Source organism: Crassostrea angulata, unplaced genomic scaffold, assembly GCF_025612915.1.
Source record: "Crassostrea angulata isolate pt1a10 unplaced genomic scaffold, ASM2561291v2 HiC_scaffold_209, whole genome shotgun sequence".
In the NCBI taxonomy this organism is placed as follows: domain Eukaryota; kingdom Metazoa; phylum Mollusca; class Bivalvia; order Ostreida; family Ostreidae; genus Magallana; species Magallana angulata.
The window spans coordinates 1-22,494 of record NW_026441762.1 but is presented as its reverse complement, the minus strand read 5'-3'; the positions used below and the strand labels follow the sequence as shown (position 1 = coordinate 22,494).

General features: G+C 30.7%; 1 protein-coding gene across 1 annotated transcript; it reads right to left on the bottom strand.

Annotated features, from left to right (window-relative positions):
- Positions 1-6,197: 6,197 nt before the first annotated feature.
- Positions 6,198-20,696, bottom strand: LOC128169771 (uncharacterized). The gene is made up of 3 exons (XM_052835851.1): positions 20,610-20,696; positions 7,636-7,786; positions 6,198-6,586 (listed from the first exon to the last, which is right to left on the bottom strand). Exons 1-3 carry the CDS (start codon positions 20,694-20,696, stop codon positions 6,198-6,200), a joined length of 627 nt encoding a protein of 208 aa, XP_052691811.1.
- Between the last annotated feature and the right edge of the window lie 1,798 nt (positions 20,697-22,494).

The following is a 22,494-nucleotide window of genomic DNA, read 5'->3' as shown; positions in this document are numbered from 1 at the left end:
ATGCTTTATTGTGTCGTTGTTTTTAAGGTCTCTGATATTGCTTTTTTAAATACTTGCATTTCTTCCAATTAAGATAGAATAGATTAAACTTGTTTACCTCTGGTCCCTAAAAACCCTAATTGGGTAAAGCAAGAGAAAATCATTATATTGTTAGGATATATAAACGTATTATACCTAATCTAGCTTGAATAACCTTTCACAAAATGGCTCTCATTAAATTCCTATGAATAAACGATTTTAGAGCTCTTTGATCTCTTAATTTAAGGCGCCAGCCCCCTTTTTGTCAATTATATGAAAGGACATCTATTTCTGAAGACATTTTGTCAACAAGTGCTTAAAAATTCGTTACCGTTCTGGAGATATATGAGAAAGAAGGTTTAAGGGGCCAATTCCTTATCTCCCTATAGGGGCCGTTTGACGAAATTTTGAGGGTTGCATATTGTTAAGAACATCATTTTGAACATCTTTTCTTCTGTACTGCATTTCAAAATATTTTTCCTTTCGGAGATATGGGTGATCAAAATTTTGGACTTTTGGCCCCTAAAAACCCTTAATTACGTAACACATAATAGAAACATTATATAGCTTGGATACATAACTGTAAGATAAATATATTTGCTTCTATAACATTTCACAAAATATCTCTCAGTAAAGAGTTATAGATAAAAGACTTTAGAGCCGTTTGGTCACCCTATTTTAGGGTCAGCCCCTTTTTAATGATATCAAATGAAAGGTCCTGTAAATATAAACATTTTTTACACTTACACTTTTTTATGTCTTCACAAAATATTTTTCGGAAAAGAAATAGGCAAAGAAAACCAGAAAAAAATACGACATTTTTTGAAACTAAATTTTCGGGTCCAGGCGAGCTTCGGCGCCTTTCAAGCCAGATCAAAATGAAATGAAAATTGCAAATTTACAATCTTTTGTCTACTATCCCTGAAAGTTTAAATTCAATATCTTTTATAGTTTAGGAGAAGTTAGAGTAACAAGCCACCCCTATAAAAATCGCTAAAACGTCAATATCTCAAAAATGGAAGTGACGTCATCAATATAATTAAAACATCTATAAGGTTCAGGTCACTATCTATCATATCTGAAAGTTTTAGGAAAATCGATGAAGCCGTTTCTGAAAAATCGCGTGCACAAAATTTGTAAGAAAAAAAAGAAAAATAACTAGACACGATCTCGTTCGAGCAACGAGCAGGTCTTCCGTTCAAATTTTAGAATGAAATATGGCATCATCGACTTTGATTTTCGTCAACAAAACATAGTTTGGAAAAAGGAGTGAAGTACTAATCCTTTATTGTATCGCTTTTTACGCTTTTTATAAGTTCTCTTGCTTTTTTAAATAATTGTATTTCTTCCAATTAAGATAGAAAAGATCAAACTTGATCAAACTTGTTTACTTCTAGTCCCTCAAAACCCTAATTGGGTACCGCAACAGAAAATCATTATATTGTTAGGATATATAAACGTATTATACCTAATCTAGCCTTAATAACCTTTCAAAAATAATCTCTCATTAAAGGGCTATAGATACAAGATTAAATAAAAGATTTAAAAGAGCTCTTTGATACCAAACTTTAAGGGTCCAATCCCTTTTTCTTGATATCAAATGAAAGGATATTTAATTCTGAACACATTATGTCAACAACTGTTTAGAAAATTGTTACCGTTCTGGAGATATATGAGAAAGAAGGTTTTAGGGGTTGATCCCTTATCTCCTTATAGGGGCCGTTTAACGAAATTTTGAAGGTTGCATATTGTTAAGAACATCATTTTCAACAACTTTTCTTTTGTGCTGCATTTCAAAATATGGTTCCTTTCTGAGATATGGGTGATCAAAGTTTGGACTTTTGACCCCTCAAAACCCCTAATTACATAACACATGATAAAATTATTACATTGCTTAGATACATAACTGTGAGATAAAAATATTTGCTTCTATAACATTTTACAGAATATCCCTCAGCAAAGGGCTATAGATAAAAGACTTTAGAGCCCTTTGATCCCCTAATTTAAGGGGCCAGCCCCTTTTTCTTGATATCAAATAAAAGGTCACTTAATTCTAAACACATTTTGTTCAACAAGTGTTTAGCAATTTGTTACCGTTCTGGAGATATATGAGGAAGAAGGTTTCAGGGGCTGGTCCCTTATCTCCTTTTAAGGGTCGTTTAACGAAATTTTGAGGGTTGCATATTGTTAAGAACATCATTTTGAAAAACTTGTCTTCTGTACTGCATTTCAAAATAGTTTTCCTTTCTGAGATATGGGTGAACAAATTTTGGACTTTTGACCCCTCAAAACCCCTAATTACATAACACATGATAAGATTACTACATTGCTTAGATACATAACTGTGAGATGAACATATTTGCTTCTATAACATTTTACAAAATATCCCTCAGTAAAGGGCTATAGATAAAAGACTTTAGAGCCCTTTGATCCCCTAATTTAAGGGGCCAGCCCCTTTTTCTTGATATCAAATAAAAGGTCACTTAATTCTTAACAGATTTTGTTCAAAAAGTGTTCAGCAATTTGTAACTGTTCTGGAGATATATGAGAAAGAAGGTTTAGGGGCCGATCCCTTATCTCCTTTTAGGGGCCGTTTAACGAAATTTTGAGGGTTGCATATTGTTAAGAACATCATTTTGAAAAACTTGTCTTCTGTACTGGACTACAAAATATTTTTCCTTTCTGAGATATGGGTGATCAAAATTTTGGACTTTCAGCCCCTAAAAACCCTTAATTACGTAACACATGGAAAAATCATTACATTGCTTGGACACATAACTGTGAGATGAACATATTTGCTTCTATAACATTTCACAAAATATCGTTAAGTAAAGGGCTACAGATTTAAAATTTAAGAGCCCTTTGGTCCCGTAATTTGAGGGGCAAGCCCCTTTTTCTTGATTTTAAAAGAAAGGTCTTGTAAATAGAAACTATTTTTACATTACATGTCTTAACAAAATATTTTTCATAAAAGAGATAATTGAAGAAAACTACAAAAAATAACGACGTTTTTTTAAGACAAATTTTCGGGTCCAGGCGAGCTTTGGCGCCTTTAAAGCTAGATCAAAATGAAAATAAAATTACAAATCTACAATCTTTCGTCTACTATCCCTGAAAGTTTGAACTCAATATCTTTTATAGTTTAGGAGAACTTAGAGGGACAAGCCACCCCTTCTGAAAATTGCTTAAACGTCAGTTTCTCAAAAACGAAAGTGACCTCATCAATAAAATCAAACATCTATAAGGTTCAGATCACTAGCTATCAGATCTGAAAGTTTTATGAAAATCCGTCAAGCCGTTTTTGAAAAATCGCGTGCACAAAATTTGTAAGAAAAAAAAAGAAAAATAATAATAGGGGAAAAGAAACCGAACGAAAACAACAAGGTCTTCCGTTGGAAACGGAAGACCTTAATAATGGGGAAAAAGAAACAAAGCAATAACAAAAAGGTCTTCCGTTGGAAACGGAAGACCTTAATAATAAGAAACAGTACGAAAACAATAAGGTCTTCCGTTGGAAACGGAAGACCTTAATAATAATAGGGAAAAAGAAACCGAACGAAAACAATAAGGTCTTCCGTTGGAAACGGAAGACCTTAATAAGAAATCGTACGAATACTATAAAGTCTTCCGTTTGAAACAGAAGACCTTAACAATACGGTCTTCCGTTATATACTGAAGACCTTAATAACAAGAATCAGTACTTAAAAAAGGTCTTCTGTTGGAAACAGCAGATCTTATTAATAATAGGATGATACCAATTTGAAGGAACGAAACCATTAAGTCACGTTAGTTAATCTGCTGGCAAAATCTCTATATTATACATACTGCAAAAACTTTTCAATTTTATAATGTTCAAATCCATTAACATATCTAAAAACCCATTTATTTGTCTTTTTCAAGACTGTGGAAATTTAATTTTACTAAATGAATTGAGTTTTTTAACTTAACCACGAGACAAACTTTCTAAAAAATTAAGATTTGTTGTAATTTTGTGTCATTAAATACACTGCAAACTTAGATTTTAAAATGGAAAGGAAACGCAGGGGCACTTAATACATCATGTTATATAAACAAGTCTAGGAACTCTGAAAGGTAATCTTAAAAGAAGCTGATTTGAACTGTTAAAATTTGAATTCAGTCCAATTTAGACCAAAAATACTCTTATAATTGGCGCTAATGGTAAAAAGATAATACAGTAATCAGTAAAAGTCATATCTTAGGTAATAATTCTTTTATTATAGAATATTTCTGCGAAACATTCATGCTGAATATTTAATTTAAGGAGGCCGACTTTAGTTTGCATTGCACATGTTTTTGCGCATTCTAATATAATACAGTTGATTTATACTTCTTATGAATTTTTTTCGACATCACTTATAAAATTGAACAAAATAAACAAAATACAGATAGAAATATTTAGATGTTTAAAGGAAATTTTTATTTTCACACGATTTTTACGTTGTGCGGTAGGGGAGCATTGCCATTGCGCTTTTATGACGTTGTGATAAAATGAAGATTTGTAGGAGTACGTTATAAGAAATAACATAAAAGAAAAAGTAAAAATTGTACGCTGTTGAAATTTTATATACAGAATGATGCTATCCTCGAGGACAATTTCCTCATTTTTGGAATGAATCCATTATACCAATCATCATTCGTGATGATCCAAATATGTAGCAAAATTTGGTGCATTTTAATATTTTGAGATGGCCCCCACTAAAAACCAGACGGTAGAATTTTGTGTTTTTTACAAATAAGGTAGGAAATGATATTACTAATCATATTTAACAATTTGAGAAAAAATGCTATTGTAGTATTTTTTTAAAACTGCTTTGATGTGCGGAAAATGACAGTTTCCTATATATTCCTGTAGTAAATGTACCTCTATTTTGAGATGGTCCCTAAAAAGAACCAGACGGTCGATTTTCATGAACCTTCGCAAATAAACTAGAGTTGGTTTGAATTACATACGGTTAAAAAATAAAGAGTTATGCTATTGTAGTTTTTCCGCAAAAAAACCAAAATCGGCCTCCTTAAATAATCATATATAAACAAATAGTAATCTATACAAACTGATTCTAAATCGATTAAAACGCTTATTTAGTAAAACAAGGCATAAGTTGTCGAGTTATAAGCGATACACAGATTTCACACTTCTTTGTTATATAAAATGCATATTTTGGATTACATAGTTAGTGCTGAATAAAAAATCCCTGATTAAAAGCAAAATTAAATGTAAAGAACAGAGAGGGCTGTTTATTTGAATTGATAAAAACTATCAGATAGAAAATATCTGTTTGAAACAGACATCTATTCTGTAAATTTGACCACTGTAAACAAAAACATGGCATGCTCCTTATTTACATAAAAAATAATTCAACGCGCCGTATCTCTGTATCTTTTTCAGTAGCATTTAATATACACTAATAAGGCAATGTCAACATTAAATATTGAAATAAAAAAAAACCCATCTTTATTATGCCCCTTGTAAAAAAATAACTTTTATCAAATCATTTGTCGACTGCCTATAATGACGTAAACATTTTCTACAGCTACCTAGATATTTCTAACTCAGATCTTTCATTTTCGAGTTATTCTAATCAATTACCTCAGAATAAATACGTCGGCACTTTTTTTATAATTAAGAAATCAGACGTTTTACACAAGTGGAAATTCAAAGAAAATAACAAAGTTCTTATATTTATAAAATGTATCATATCTGTAAAAATTACCAATTAAGGGTTAATCGATCTATTTGATCCTCTTGAGGAGAAAAAATAATAAAAGGAAATAGAATAACAAAATGATTTGAATGATTTTATCAATTAGAGGGTCATTCATGGTAAACATTTGATTTTAGTAATCGTATCAAATATTCACCGTAAAAACATGTCAATATATATATATATATAATGACTCTGAGATGTTTTTAATTTTCCGACAATTTTGAGGAAGAAATGTTTCCTGTTCAATATTCAAATAAGCTACTATAAACCTAACAGCCCCAAGGTTATAACTTAAAAAAAGAACGTTTTCCTAAATAATAGATAATTAAAAAATACATCATTAAAGGAATGATATTACTTTTAAGCATATAAAAGAACAACAAATGCAACGTTCATTATGCACGACCAATACAATTTTATCAATCGTCCAAATTTCTTCTCAGTGTTAGAATTTTAATTCACATAACTGACTCTGTCAATTACACCCTCGCTGCAGAAACCCTCCAAAGCTTTCAGTCGAAAATAGTTTTGAAATCGTTTCCTTGATTGATGCCCTAGAAAACGTGGTTCTGTTTTCTCTTCTGGTATGCTCCATTCAAATAAGCTGAACAAGATGGATGTATCTTTGGTGGTGACTGTTACCTTTGGTGCCACTTTAAAATCCATCTTGTAAAGGATGTACATGCAATCAATTTCTTTCCCATCTGCAGATTTACCAAACGCCATCATGCCATATCGAGCACCTGTTTCACCTTTGTTAAACTTCCATTCCATGATTTTGTCTTGCCAAGATCCACTATACATGATCAATTCCATTTTCTTTCTTACTTTTTTGTCGATGCCTACGTATCAAAAGTCCTCAATTATCTTATATTTTAAACACAAAGCTTTAGTGAGAACTAAACAATAGGTAATTGAAGTCATTACATTAAAACAATAATGTCTACACATTTATTTTCAGATTGAAATTATTTGTAACTTAAAGATTTTATTCATCCTTATTTTGTATGCAACGTACATAAATTAGGATTTAAAAATATCTAATTTATTATTCATACTTGATTTCATCGAATATTATATATTTGTTCATTTATTTGAGCAATGTAATTTTAAGAAGAGCATATTTTAAAGTTTATATTTCCAAAAAAGACAACGAAAGGTACATGGGACACATTGCTCGCATGAACAATGGTTCTGGTATCATTCTATTTCGAAATGTTTTATAAAGCGACTCTTTAAAAATATTGTAAAACTCCCATATATTCTAAGATTTGACAACATTTTAAACAATACATAAAAAAATTAATTATTTAGACATCATATCCTATGATATAAGATGCATCAACTGTCAAATTTTACAAAGCCTAAATTTATTAAAGATACAACTTTCTAAATTAAACTACAAATAATTATAAAACGTGAAAGAAGGTCACTGTGACCTTCATATGAGGATATATAAATATGAGGATGCTTAAATAGAAAATAACTAAGCGTAGCATTGTATTCCTTGAAGAAAAGATTTTAAAACATTTTCCCTACATTTTTCAATTATTGCCAAATAAACTTTGCAAGATTTAAGAAAATAAAGTATGAAAAAAATCAAGAATTGTAGATAATTTTCAATATCTATGAATCAACTTTCACTCAAACTAAACAAGTGCTATACAATCATATTTCAACAAAAAATGAAACGAAATGGTAAATTTTTCAAGAAATTGGAAAATTCGAACCGATCCAAGGCAAATTCATTGTACAGAAAATAGTTTATAAGTTTCGTTAACACAATAGTTGAATAAATTCATTCATTTTGTTTGCACTTAAAAATCACATTATCATGATCCTAACACTTAAATACATAACTAGCAGTTTATTAAGTGCTGAAATTCGTTACCTTCATAAGAATTTTCCAAACGATCTAAAAACGGTTTTAGGTCAGTAAGAGGTACTTTTGTACACTGCATTGATTCGAAACTTTCGTTCCACTTCTCAAAAAGTTCTCCCTCTAGTTGTCTTTCGAGCTCGTTTGCCTCCTTTTTAGACACCTATGCAAATAATGGAAAATGCTACTGTCAAGAATGATATTTGATTGAAAACGTGAAGCCAGAATATTAAATTAAACTACATTATTATGCAGGAATGACTGATTTTACACTGCAAAATTTTTGTGAAAATACGTTTGAACCGCCATATTTTGCATTGATTCGTACACTCTATAATGTAGTATATAATTTTAAAAAAATAAACTATTTTGTTGATAGCTGCTGTTTGTATCTATTTTTTATGAATCCATTTTTTCTTTTGTATTTGTTATCAATATGATAAAATAGCTAAATATAATGACATTTCAAGAATTTAATAAATGCATGATAAGTCACTAATTTAGTCTACTTTTTGAACTTTTCATATTGCGTCGATACTCTGTTACATTCTTCAGTCGTCGTTGGTCTATATAGATCTCATTTAAAATTAATTTGAAAAGAAAAAAAACCCATGCATAATTGATCAATTAATTTTTGTGAAATAAGGCAATTTCATACAGACACTACAAAGTTACATTGAATTTTATTGTACTCGTGACGTCTTCTTTACTTACTGTTTAAAAATGGGCGAGAGAGACAAAAAAGAAAAGAAAATCTAACTTTAATTTTACTGCTTTATTTCTTCTTTTTTTTGAATATTTAATTATAGTACATCTAACAATTGGTTGACATAATTGATATACATTTGTTGTTTTTTGAATTTTTTTTTAAATTTAGGCACACATATGGGACAACGAATGAAGATTTTAAATAATCTAGAACAATTTAATATATTGCTGAAGTGGTAAAGACATAAAATTTTCTAAAACCTACTATAATGAGAAGCTTCAATGCTTAAAAATTGACTTAGATGTCAAAATTGGTTTACAAGTCTGCATAACAACGCAAGTCTTTAATTTTGTAATGACAATCGCTTAACATAAGGGTAAATTTTACTTTATTAATGGTGTCTTGCAAATGTAATGCATCAACGTCAGGATTTCGGCTGATATTTTGCTAACTACAATGCATAGAAAAGCTACGATGGAATATAGCTTTCTGTGTGCAAATTGCAATTTATGGTTCAAAGGATATTATCTTGAGTGATAATTAAAACAAACAAACAATATTAATGCATGGAAAAAATCAGAATCCGTCAAGCTACATAATTTTTTTTAAATTGCATTATGCTGTATTTACGGTCAGGGTAGCGTGTGCACATGTTGGTGCACATGTTAAATCAGTACTTGTTTACTAGGCCAGACAATATAAATCTGTATATTTGTTTACTTGTGTCCAGTTCCTTCCAGGTCAAGCTCTAGTCTATAAAGGTCCTTACACGTTTATAAAATTCAAGATATAAATTCTTTCAATAAAACATCATAACAAGTTTGTTCGGAAGGGTAACCTTGGCTTAAATTTTACTATGAAATATGAAGAAAAAACTAGCAAATATCGGATTTTTGTATATTTTTTGCTAATAAAATATATATGAAAAGCTCACAGTCTCTCAAAAACAACATAAAGGAAGCTGTTGTGATCCTCTTGGAAATGATGTCAATGGAATATTAGCATCGGTATAACTTTTCCCATGATTAAGTATAGAATGTCAAGATTTTTTTTTTTACATAATTCCTATAAATCCGTAAATAAGAAAAAAAGATTCAATAAACCAGTTATGACGCCATAATGGCTCTACTACCCCTTCTCAAAATCTGATTGCGAATGATGTTTAAACAAAATGATATCTTTATGTTAGCCCTTGGATTACATTTTTTACGAACAATGTGATTAGTTTCATGTTTAAGAACATGGCTTAAATGAAGTTTCAACATATTCTAAACAAAGTTGAAAACTATAAGCGTGAAAAGCATAGAATTCGATACACTTTAGCCATCTGGATAATAAATCCGACTGCTGTTTTTAAAAATTGTCAATTCAAGGGTCAAACTGACTTCAATACAGCACGTTATAATCGAATCAGTTTTTTTTGTGGAAAGAAACGCTCATTCATTGGCATTAATTTAACTCATGCACCTCGGGGTTGCAAAAGTGTTTACTGTTAAAAAAAAAAAGATAGTGTCTTTTTGGATTTATTTCAAGTTAAACACGCATAGTACACATATTCATTTCAATGCAAAACACGGTAATAATGAAAAGAATAAATACTTTCAATTTAATATAACGCAATAGACTAAACCATACCTTTCAAAAGTTGTTTCCCTATTATGGGGTCAACCCAAATGTCGAAGGGAAACATCATACGTTCCCTTTCTTTATGCAACAAAATATTTGGGCATCCCGTGAGGAAATATTTTTGAATTCAATTTATTCCATCAACGTGTCGGTTGTCCCATCTTCGGGTAATCAAAATAAACAACGAAAAGGGATTTTTAATTTCAAATGACAAAGTTATAAACCTCTAAACTACAAAGGCTATTGTGAGATAATCTATGAGTTCCCCCAGACGATGGAGGCTAAGGGACATAACTGTGAAAAGTGGGGATTGGTCTATATAGATCTCATTTTACAGAAAATGGAACACTTATTTTAAGGTCTAACAAATTTATATCTTTTTTTTTGAATACTTGATAATCTTTGCAATGAAATTTACTCTTTTAAAACGAAACCCAAAGCAACAATTTCGTCCTATCATTATTAAACTCTTTAGTTGGTTCAACTTACAGCTGATTGAAATGTCACAAAAATTACCGATTAGCATGCCATTAATTGACTTTCCAGATTTTTTAGGACACTTTAGATGTTTACGGCCAAATTTTTATGCTTACTTAACAATTTTGAAAAAAAAAAAACCATTTTTTGATGTGTCGAAATAAACTGTATTTCAGCTTTCCTTTAATCATATGTTGGTTTTGAAAACCTATTGTCTTGACATTATATATAATATTTCTTATATTACATAATCTAATTCATATGGTATTATCTATCTAAATTGATGGCAGTATTTTGAAAATAAAAATAAAAACATCCATACATTTTTTTATTATTAAGAATTAAACTTTCTCAAAATCGAGCCGAACATTAAGTATGTTGGAAGAGACACTCCAACAGAAAAGTGATATCAGTAATTTAACATTACCATGTTCGTAACCCAGAATTACCTACTAAAATTTTTTAAATACTTATAGGTACTTTAGTTTATAAGTTTAACCTATTTGCTTATAAAATTTAATGTACATACATTTTTCCTGATATATTATAGAACGCAAGCATGAAAAACACAAATGAAGCCAATGACTATTGGCACGATTTTAAAAGATCTCTTAAAAAAGTGCATAATTCTATTTTACAATAAATTATTTGAAAGGGAAGATAAAAAACGAAGTAAATATAATATCTTAGGTGGCAGGGGACAGGTTTTTTTATCCAATTCATTGTAGCCAAGGGATGCATGTCTTCGGAACTCTGTAACTAGAATTTCCTCAGTTCCCATTCAGCACAAATACCTTTAATTCACTCTTTATAAGGCCAATAACCAATTTCTGAAGAAAATTGCTCATCAAAACCTGTAAAATTCTCTACATACTGGTTTTTATGAGATTTTGACCCTTTCATATTTTGCTAATTTTTCATGATTTTTCAGCTTTTTAGACCTCCCCCAGCTAATTCCCTGCAGAGGGTGAACCTTCCGTACCGCGTGCATGCTGCACTATCACATGTCAGAAACTTACCGGTGTATAGTTTACAATGTCCCATCCACCTACTTTTCGTGTTATTTTACCTCCCGTCTGTAACTTGCAATTTCACTGTGTAAAGTCAGCACAACAGTCAAAGCCGCAGGTTTCGCATTTTACTTCTGATTCTCATGTACCTAACATAAGGGGCCTACATATTGCATATCAATTTCAACAAGAGACACCCCTCTAACTAATGATAATCTTTAAAAATCATTTCATGAATTTTAGCAACACTCATAAGCCTTCAAGTACAGCAACTCCCAATTTTACAAAAATATTGACGGGTACTTTATTCGAAACCGTCCCTTGCTACCTTAGTTAATTCAGGTACTTGTATGATTAAAATAAATCATACAGTTGCAACTGTATGCTTTTTGTGAGAATGGGATGTGTCGTGCACAAACTTTAAGTATGTAATCAGGACTTTTAATTTCAATGCATTACATGTACATTGAAAAAGAGGAAATTTAAAAAAAATGAAACTCGAAAAATCAATGACAAAATCAATTGAAACATGGAATCAGAGCATGATTATTTACATTATGGCGATTTCAATGTTTTGATAAATTGTTTTTTGTAGACAGTTTTGAATGTACATTCAATTATTTTCATAGCTCAGTATTAAAAATGAACGGTATTGTGAATCGCAAATTACGAGTTTGAATACATGTGATGTTCATATTTTGGTTAGGACAAATTTGGACAATTTTGGTTAGGGCGTAATCAAAGCCAATTAAGTCTGAAGGTTTTAACGATATAGTTGATCACGCTTAAATCATACGAGGGTTGTTAGGATATTATTAAGACAGCACAAACATATCCACATATCTACATTGGCATAAATATTAAAGAAACCCCAAAAAATAATTATGAAAAGTAATATTTAAAAGACGACATTTTGTTTACTGAGGTAAAGAAACAAATCAATGGTGACCCTAACCCTGGCGCAGACATAGACATGGAGATGAAAAAAACTTATGCATCCAAATATTTAACAAGAAATAGAAATCTGACTACAACAGTTTAATGAAATTTGAATTTAAGGCGGCACAGCGACGATTGAAAAAGTCAACAGCCTCAGTTTGTCAATTCTTCGAACATTTTTTAACAAAGGGACTAAATATCAAGTACTTTTTACATACAAACTTATTTCAAAAGTTCTAAAATATGTACAGAATGACAGTAAGAGGCGTTTCTCGGTAGGTTGACTTTTGGGTAGAAATAATACGTCTTTTTTAAAACAAGAAGGAATATAAAGTACATTTTGCCATCTTAAGGTATCCTACTCCTCAATGTTCCTGTATCAATAATGTCTTGCGAAGTATATAAAATTGAAATCTGTCGACAAAACATACTTAATAAATACAAAGACAATATGGGGGAGGGGGCAGTATTCCCTCTGAATTATGGCCTATTAAGTTTGACCTTTTTGCACCTAAAATGAATTTTCAGCCTGATTAGTATTTTTTGTCAGGGTTTTTTTTTCTAAAGCAAATAATGTATCTATATAATGTTTTTTTATAATATAGAATACTATGGTCACGCTGAGTAGAGGGATAACGAAAAAAATTACGGACCTGCATTAATTTTTTGTGATTTTTTTATAACTTAAAATAAGCAGTTTTTATAACAGTTACAATTTTATTTGAAATAAAAACTTAAAAAAGAATTTTATAAGATTAATCCATTTTGCCTACATATGTATTTAGTATCATTTTGACATTATAAAACACGAGTGTCAGTGATGCCAATTTTTAGATCTATGGCTTTAGAGGTAAAATTCTCGCAAAATTTGGCTGAAAATGTTTTAGACATTTTCTATATATTTGCATTATTTTATGCTTAAAGTCTATCACTCTTTCAAGATTTAATTTTTTACATGTCAAACAGATCCTATAGAATATATTACAAACGTATGAAATGTTTAAAAATGTGAAGAAATAATAAAGTAAAATAAAAAGAAAAGTATATTGAAATTCATAACATTGCTTGTTTCTGTCATTTTTGTCTAAAAAACCTCCCCGAAAGTCGCAGAAAAAAACAGTTTTCCCGAAAACTTGTTTGTTTCTCGAATTCAGATGGATTTTCTTTATGATTGTTGTGTAAGTATGAAATAATAATCTTTTTGTTGTGATTAAATGAATGAAATCATATTCATTTAAAATATAATGATCATCTGCGCAATGAAATCAAAACGTGAGGAGTGAGATACCTTAAAAGGAAAACAACAGATGAGGAATAAAAAATAAGTTATTTTTTGTTAGTTTGTAAGCTGTATAAACATAAAAGGCGCGAGACAAGTTAAAGTGACGTTGCAATGGATTGTAGTTGCTCCGAATCATTGGACGTAAGCAAGTTTGTCAGCTTATCAGAAAGTATTTATTACTGTCAATGACTACAAAATTTACGTTGATAAACGATATCCTGATTTACATTTAATGCTATTTCAATGGTTCATCTTTTTATCGAAGGGAGTAAATATGTCACAAAATTTCCGAACAGTCCTCGTAATTATCACCTTATAACAATAAAAAAAGTATTCGTTATTATTATCTTTCTACAATTTTCTGTAATTGTATATAATATATGTAATATTATACACTTGAAAATTTTACATTATTATCATTTTTTAAGCATACAAATCCTGCTTGCTCCCCCCCCCCAGTACGTAATTCTCGACATTAGTAAAATGTAATGATTTTTACATTACACAATTTTGTTGAGTTACAACTTACATGTAATGACATTGGAAAAAGTAAATAGACAAATTATATGCATTACTCTATCTTTCATAATCAAGTACTGTAAACGTATTATATTTTGCGTGTACAATATTTGGCGGAAATTAGTTTTTGAACAAGTTTGCGTAGATTTGAATTGCATGTTCCTGAATTTAACTATTCTTGTGCATATATGAATGGCATTTAGCGATGTACTTGATTTAGCGGAAGCCACATTCCGCTAAAAGCGCTTAATAGAATACACAGCGAAATGTAGTACGTTTACAGTAATTTTCTGCTGAGAAGTTATTTCAATGTGAAGTGAGCTACTTTAATGAGTTATCTACTATTAATATGATACCGGATTGCTTTGAAATGAATTCGAATTAACCGCTGCATTATTGATTAACAAATGTACTTACTAATTATCGCCTGTGCAGTATTCCTTCCAAACTGATGGTAGTATCCAAAATTCCACGCATAGATATAAGTAATTGATGTTGAACGGTGATTAAAGCTTGTTGGACGACTGACACTTTTAACAATGTTTTGCTAACTTGTTAAAAAATTAAAAGGGAAAAAAGAACCGAAACTTTTGTATACACACCAGATTGATGTAAACCAGTGTTCAATTATAGCAATCTTAGCTCTCCGGCTAATGAGCTTTCTAAATAAAAAAATGCGAGAAATATTGAAAGAGATAACTATGAATATCGTTTTGACTGATTCATGAATTCCTTTTTTCAACAGTCCCATAAAAACAAGAACTTACAGATCACTCAGAATATATATTCACATGAAAATGTGAAAACTTGTTTGAATATCACACAAATTTCGAACAAAATTAAAAGATATTATTTTTATGCTTTTATTATGTTTCTGACTGTTGAACGGGACAATTAAAGGTGAAAAAGTGCGCATGTATACAATGATTAAAAATATTCTTCTTTATTTTTACTAACTGAAGAGTAACTAATTGACTATTTACATAGACCACCTCTTCAAAGTTTGTAAATTTTACATTCTCCGAAGCAGGGGTGTTGTCTCTTGCACTTAACTAAAATGGTAGGGATTCTTCCTGCATGTTGTGATGAAAAATGGTCATATAGCATCAATATCTGTATTATGTTTCGAAAACTTCTTAACGTCTACTGACACTGAAAATAAGCTGACGGTATATTCAGAGAGAACGATACACAAAGCTGTCTTAGAATAATTTTCATGACACCCTAAGGCAAAACATTGATATCTAAGTTGCACTTGCAGTTCTGCGTCTAACGACATCTTTCTTAAAAAAATTCAACACTTTTGAATCATGTGAAAATGACCTCCGACTAATTTCAAAACATGGTTTCTAAGGTGTGCTCACAGTTCTGCGTCTGATATCACCTTTCTCGAATTGAATAGATGAATTTTAAATTTTTAAAAAATTAAATTGAATTAAATCGTGTTAATATGGCATCAGACTATTTTAAAAAAAAACTTAATATCTGCGTTGCGCTCGTAATTTTGCTTCTGGTGACATCTCTCTCGAAATAATTAGAGAATATCAAATCTTTCAAATTTTTAAAAATCATTTAATTCATATTAAATTTACATCAGACTAAATTTAAAACATGATATTTTTGTTGCGCTTGTAATACTGCGTCTGGTGACATCTAACTTGAATTGATTAGATGAAATTTAATCCTTTTAATTTTTTCTTCAAATCTTGTTAAAATGACCCCAGAACATTTTTAAAACATGGTTTTTGAATTGCGCTTGCATTTCTGCGTCAATTGACATGTTTTCAAAATCAATGGATGAATAAAAAGATTTTCGAATTTTCACTCATTTAAATCGACAGCAGACAGATTTAAATTTGAGTTAAAATCTCATTGCATTTGATGAAAAATTAGACAGAATACCCATTCGTTGCTCGCAACGAGATTGCATCTTGTTCTTATTATTTTTATTCTTTTAATTTTTTTTCCCAACTCAAATATTTCAAAAACGCTTGCATCGATTGCTTTCAATTTACAGGTATTATATGTTTTTAAAATATCTTTAGGACACGAAAAAATAGCTGATGACGTCATCACATTCGTCACTTAGTGTTTAGAGATTTAAAAAAAGGTAGAACTACAACTAAAACTACCGTTTTAAAATCGGACGATGCATAAGAGAGATAACATATTTTTCCGGAAATTTTCCGCGTTCTTGGTTTATAAAGTAGCGTAAAGTTCAAAATGAAATTAACTCGTAAAAAAAAATCGATGATTGTTATGTCGTACTTCAACACATTTTTTTTTTTGTTATGTCGTTCTTGAAATTGTTAAGATTTTATAAATTCGTACTTAGAACCATTCAAATTTTGTTAGGTCGTACCAAGAATAATTCGTTTTTTTTTATCTTTTTGGTTTAGTTGCTCTTGTTATTGACCGAAGAACACTGCTTCTTACATGAACTTCTAGCTTTACTCTCAACATTCACTGATGATATACTTGTTGATATGCAACAAACTTGGCTCGTGTTTTTATCATAATTCTCTTTCTTTTTTTCTGACTCCTTTTCGGCTTCTTAACTCAAAAGATTTTCAACCGATTTCAATGAAATTTTTTGAGTTTATGTGCTTTTATAATGCCTGTCAAAGTTTTCACGTCAATGTCACTTCCGCTTTAACGTTACATTATTTAAAAAAAAAATTCAAATAGTCATTTTGTCTCCGGCGTTTCTCAAAAATGCTTCAAAATAGAGATTAGAAATTTGATGCTCAATTCTCAGTTTACCTCTGTTATAAGGCTGAAAATGAAAATAGGTCACTTACGGTCGAAACTGGAAGTGAATCAAGTTTTTCGAAAATTTTGATTTTCGATCAAATAAAAAACGTACACGTGTTTTGTAAAGCTAATTAAGCTAAATCTAACATTGAAAGTTGTTTGAAAATCTAACTCCTTTGCGGCTTCTTAACTCAAAAGATTTTCAACCGATTTCAATGCAACTTTTTGAGTTAATGTGTTATTAAAATGCCTGTCAAAGTTTCCATGGCATTGTCACTTCCGCTTTACCGTTACATCATTTTTAAAAAAATTCAAAAAGTCATTTTGTCTCCGGCGTTTCTCAAAAATGGTTCAAGATTGGGATTAGAAAAGTTTGCTCAATTGTCAGTTTACCAATGTGATAAGGCTGAAATAGAAAATCTGTCACTTACGGTCAAAACCAAAAATGAATCAAATTTTTCGAAAATTTTGATTTTTCGATCAAATAAAAATCGTACACGTGTTTTGTAAAGCTAATTAAGCTGAATCTAACATTGAAAGTTGCATAACAGAGATATCAAGGTTTAAAAGTTGATTTTTACGGAAATTTTGATTCCACGTTCTTGGTTGTAAAAATCTCGTTAAGTTCAAAGTGAAATTAACTCGTGCAAAAAAAGGTCTTTGTAAAGTCGTACTTTTTTTGTTAAGTCGTTCTTGAAATCGCTAAGGTTTTTGTTAATTCGTATTTAAAATCATTCGGATTTTGTTAAGTCGTAACAAGAATTATTCGATTTTTCTATTTATGTTTAAGTTAATCTTGTTTTTGAGATAAAAACTCTGTTTCTTACAAGGATTTCTAGTTTTACTCTCGACATTAATGGAAGACCCATTCGTTGCTTTGCATAGAACTTTGCTCTAGTTTTTCTTAATGTTGAAATGTTTCATTGAACATACAGTACCAATCAAGCTGTATCTACATTTGTATGATTTCAAATATATAGCAAAATTTGGTGCATTTTGATATTTTGAGATGACCCTCACTTAAAACCAGATGGTGAAATTAAGGGTTTTTTGGTACCATAGCTTGGCGTGTTTTCTTTTTAAAAAGTGTGTATTATCTGTACATACCCCACACTGTTTTAAAACTCCGTCCACTATCAGGTAAAAACAACATCAAGAATGCTGTTTTCAACATGTCAATGTTACTGTTCACAAAAGAAGATTCCTCCGGATCAAAATTACCAATAACTCAACACGGATAACTGATTCAAACTAAGTTTGTCGAAGAAATCTCATTTGTATCTTGAGACAAAACAATATCGGTATTGGCTTTGTCAGTGTGACTCTGTTTTAATATTCTCCTCCACGTGTGCATACAAGTAGTAAAACGCGTGTTAGATAAAATAGTTGTGTCCTGTAGAAAGGTTTAATAGAAGGTCAATCACGTGATAGGAACGTGTTTGAATAGTAAACGTGTTTTGTGGACAGAGTGAATAGAGTTAGCCAATCGGATTTGATATTTATCATTCACGGTTTTGCGACATACACTTCTCTAATATTTGTTTTTGCTTATTGATTGATTTTTTAAAATACATATATGTACATGTTATTCAACCATTTTTAAAATCATGTTTACTATTGGTATAAAGTATCAAAAAGAATTTTAAAATGGGTATATTATCATCAATTTTAATGTAATTTCAACATGAGCATTGCCCAGACACAAGGCTCGTAAACAAAAAAATGTGATAATAAGTTTAATTTGTTTAAGCAAGAAACGATACTAGAAGTCGAAAAAAATAAATACATATGATATAAAAAAATATGACACTAAACAGTCGGTTTATTACTAAGCTATAATTATTTAAAAACTACAGATTAACCAATGTTTGTCGGCGATAGAACATCATTTTAGAAATTCACGGAGTACAATGCACATATATAAGCCCAACACATTGGCACCGGATTGTTGTAAGGCAAGTGCATTCTCAAAAACTTTACATGTAATAAGATATAATCAATAATTGTAAACTACAGGTAACTTACCCAATAAAATATTGTTAATTATGTGCAGAAACCCGATAGGCGTGGCAAAAATGACAATCGGGAGCTACGTTCCATCGTGTCATTATGACCACACCCATCGGATGTCTGCACATAACCAACAATATCATATTGGGGCATGTACTACATATTTAAGGTAGTAAATTTTATTATTAATCACATATTAAAATTTGAAGAAATCTGCTATTTCAATACTTTTTATCTGCTTCGAAGTGCGGAAAATGAAATATTTTTTTTATGTATTCCTAACATAAATGTACCTGCATAATGAAATGGCCACAGAAAGACCAGGTGGTTAAATTTCTAAAAACTTCGCAAATATAGATTTGGTGTAAATTACATATGATTAAAAATTATAAGTTTTGCTATTGTAGCTTTTTTGAACCCCCCCCCCCCACACACACACACACAAATCGGTCTTTTTTAAAGTATTAAATAAAGTTTTCAATATTTCATTATTTACGTTTGGTACGCATATAAACATCGCAGTTTGAAATATTCATTATCACATCATCACGTGTTGTTCCGAGCCCTTTAAGTATGGAAACAAGAAGTCGACGTTAAAGCGTGGTCGGCATGCTAGTAGCAGGCTAAAACATTCGTATACAAATGAAAGAAAAAGATAGACACACCTATTTTTTAGTCAAGAAGCCCCCGAGAGGTAATACTGACGTTCTGTTCTTCTTGCATTTATTTTCTTATCACTGAGAACTAGAATGTTGGTCTAAATGTTTGTTATTCTATTGTAAAGACAGCTATTAAAGAATGATGTTCGTCTATGTCAAAAATGTTTTCAATATTTAACTTCGTCAAATATGCTTTCATTCCTTTTCCCCTTGCTTTTTCGCTCGACTTTTCCGCGGTCATGCTCAGATACACATATACTTACATTAATCGGTCAAAACTATACATAAGGAAATCTTTATTTATCCTCACATGAAATAACATGTGAAGCATGGCGCATTCATCAAAATGTTTTCTTTAGTACATATCATCACGCTGACAGTTTAAGTCGGGTTTTCAGCATAGTAAAAATATCGTAAAAAGGGCATATATAGCCATTTGACATTTGTACATTTGTCATTCCTTCAATTAAGAAAACATGTCCTGTTTTTAAGTTTTTTGGTTGCAATTTTTAAATTTTCTTATGTATAGTTTTCCTTTTAATCGATTGACTATCAAAAAAGACCTTTTAACGGTAAGAAGTGAAGATTATTAATTTTGTTTTAAAATTGCGCATTCTTAAATATGCTGGTTGGATGCAACTCACATAAAAGGGGGGAGATGAAAACCTAAAACCTATATTTTCATACAATGTAAATCAATAAATTCAGAAAAGAAATAATGTAATGGTGAAAACCACAAGTGTAACACACCTTCCTGAAGCAACCGCAATATATTGAAAAGAAATTGTTAAGTTGTTTCTATCGTCGAATTGCCTTCAGCATTATATGGATAAAAGGAAATTATTTAATATCGAAATCGAGAACATCATAGAGAAAAGCTGTTAAAATATAAATCATTTGCACCAAAAACAAGAGAGAGAGAGAGAGAGAGAGAGAGAGAGAGAGAGAGAGAGAGAGAGAGAGAGAGAGAGAGAGAGAGAGAGTTTTCTTTAATATTTTACCTTGACGCTGTAGAAAGCATTCTTTACTCTATCTGCTGCAGACAATATGGCATCCACTTTTTCAGCTGCTTTCACTTGCTTAGTCATTTTCTTTTGAATATACTCCTTTCGCCGAGAAATCTCTTTTTGCTGAAATAGACGTGATCTTGGATTTAGTGGTTTATTATGATTTCCTATATTTATATCTGCTAATCACTTATTGTTGTTTAATGTTTAAAATGAAGAACCGATTGTCTTACCTGCGGACGCACTGTCACTTCTGTGAATCAAGATTTAGTCTAGATCTGTATTTAAAGGTTTTGCACGCCACGTGACGCATACATTTCAGTGGATAGATTCGGTTTCTAAATTGTATACTATACCTTATCAATGCAGAAAAAAATGCCTTTTTTAGTTTAACTCCTCCTATTACGTACAAACGCATAAACCTTTTTCTATTTATGTGCTTGGGAAAAGAACATTCACTTGGCGATCACATTAGTTTGTTCAGAGTAAGTGGAAAAAGATCATTAAAATAATTCAAAGGATATTTACAATAAACAACAGGGAATTTTTAAAGCAATGGTTTAAAATGCAAAAAAATAATAACAATAATAATAAAAAAAAATTGCCTTGATCGATTTTAAAACAAATTAAATATTCTGAATCAGTAAAAGGGTCACTATCACCTTTTTGAGAAAAAAATATGAAACAAAAAGTTGAAAATTTAATTTTTTTAAATCTGCTTCCGGTGACGACTTGAATGTGACGGCGAACATTCTTTTGACCAAGGTACACCAGAAAAATGGTAGATCTATCATCTTTGAAAATTTCAGCCCTCTATCTTTACTCATTTCTGAGAAACATGACAGACAAAATTGACTTTTAAAATTCGTTAAACGGCAATAACCGACTGGAAGTAAATCTTGAAAAATTGTTAAGCGGTACAAACTTCAGATGACGAGGCATTAGCCCTGAAAATTTTAAGAAAATTGAACAGGCCATCTTTGATAAATCGCCTTTTTTTTGGTAAGAAAATTTGTAAGAAAAAAAAGAAAGAATATAAACTAGACACGATGTCGTTCCGAGCAACGAGGAGGTCTTCTGTCCAATTTTAAGAAGGTAATATGACGTTATCGACTTTAATTTTCGACAACAAATTAAAACTTGAACTGAAAATGGGTGTTGAGTACTAATGCTTTTTAAAAAGATCTCTTACGTTGCTTTTTTAAATACTTGCATTTCTTACAATTGAGATACGAAACATTAAAGTGTTTTACGTCTGCCCCCTAAAATCCCTAGTTAGGTAACGTATGAGAAATTATTATATTGTTAGGATATATAAACGTAGTATACCTAATTTTGCTTTTTTCAACCTATTGCTTAGCATTACTCAGTAATTGACTATATAGATAAAAGACTGTAGGCCAATCGTGATCCCTAATTTGAGAGGTCAGTCCCTTATTCGTAATATCAAATAAAAAATGGTAGTTTTATTTTAAACACATTTTGTTCAACGAGTGTTTAGAAATTCATTACCGTTCCTGAGATATATGTGAAAGAAGCTTTTGGGGCCGATCCCTTATCTCCTTATAAGGGCCGTTAAACGACACTTAGAAGGTTGAATATTGTTAAGTACGTTATTTTGAGCATCTTTTCTTTTATACTGCATTTCCAAAGATTTTTCCTTTCTGATATATGAGTGATTCATTTTTTGGACATTTGACCGCTGAAAACCTCTAATTACGTAACGCATGATAAAATCATTACATTGCTTAGATACATAACTGTAAGATACATAACTGCTTTTATGAACTTGCACAAAATATCTCTCAGCAAAGAGCTACATGTATAGATAAAAGATTTTGAGCCCTCTGGTCACCTAATTTGAGAGGCATGCCGCCTT

Coding starts and splice junctions, on each gene's coding strand:
- LOC128169771 (XM_052835851.1), bottom strand. CDS start 20,696: ATGACTAAGCAAGTGAAAGCAGCTGAAAAAGTGGATGCCATATTGTCT. Junction 7,787..20,609: donor ATGCTTTCTACAGCGTCAAG/GTAAAATATTAA, acceptor TTATTTGCATAG/GTGTCTAAAAAGGAGGCAAA. Junction 6,587..7,635: donor TTTGGAAAATTCTTATGAAG/GTAACGAATTTC, acceptor TTTGATACGTAG/GCATCGACAAAAAAGTAAGA.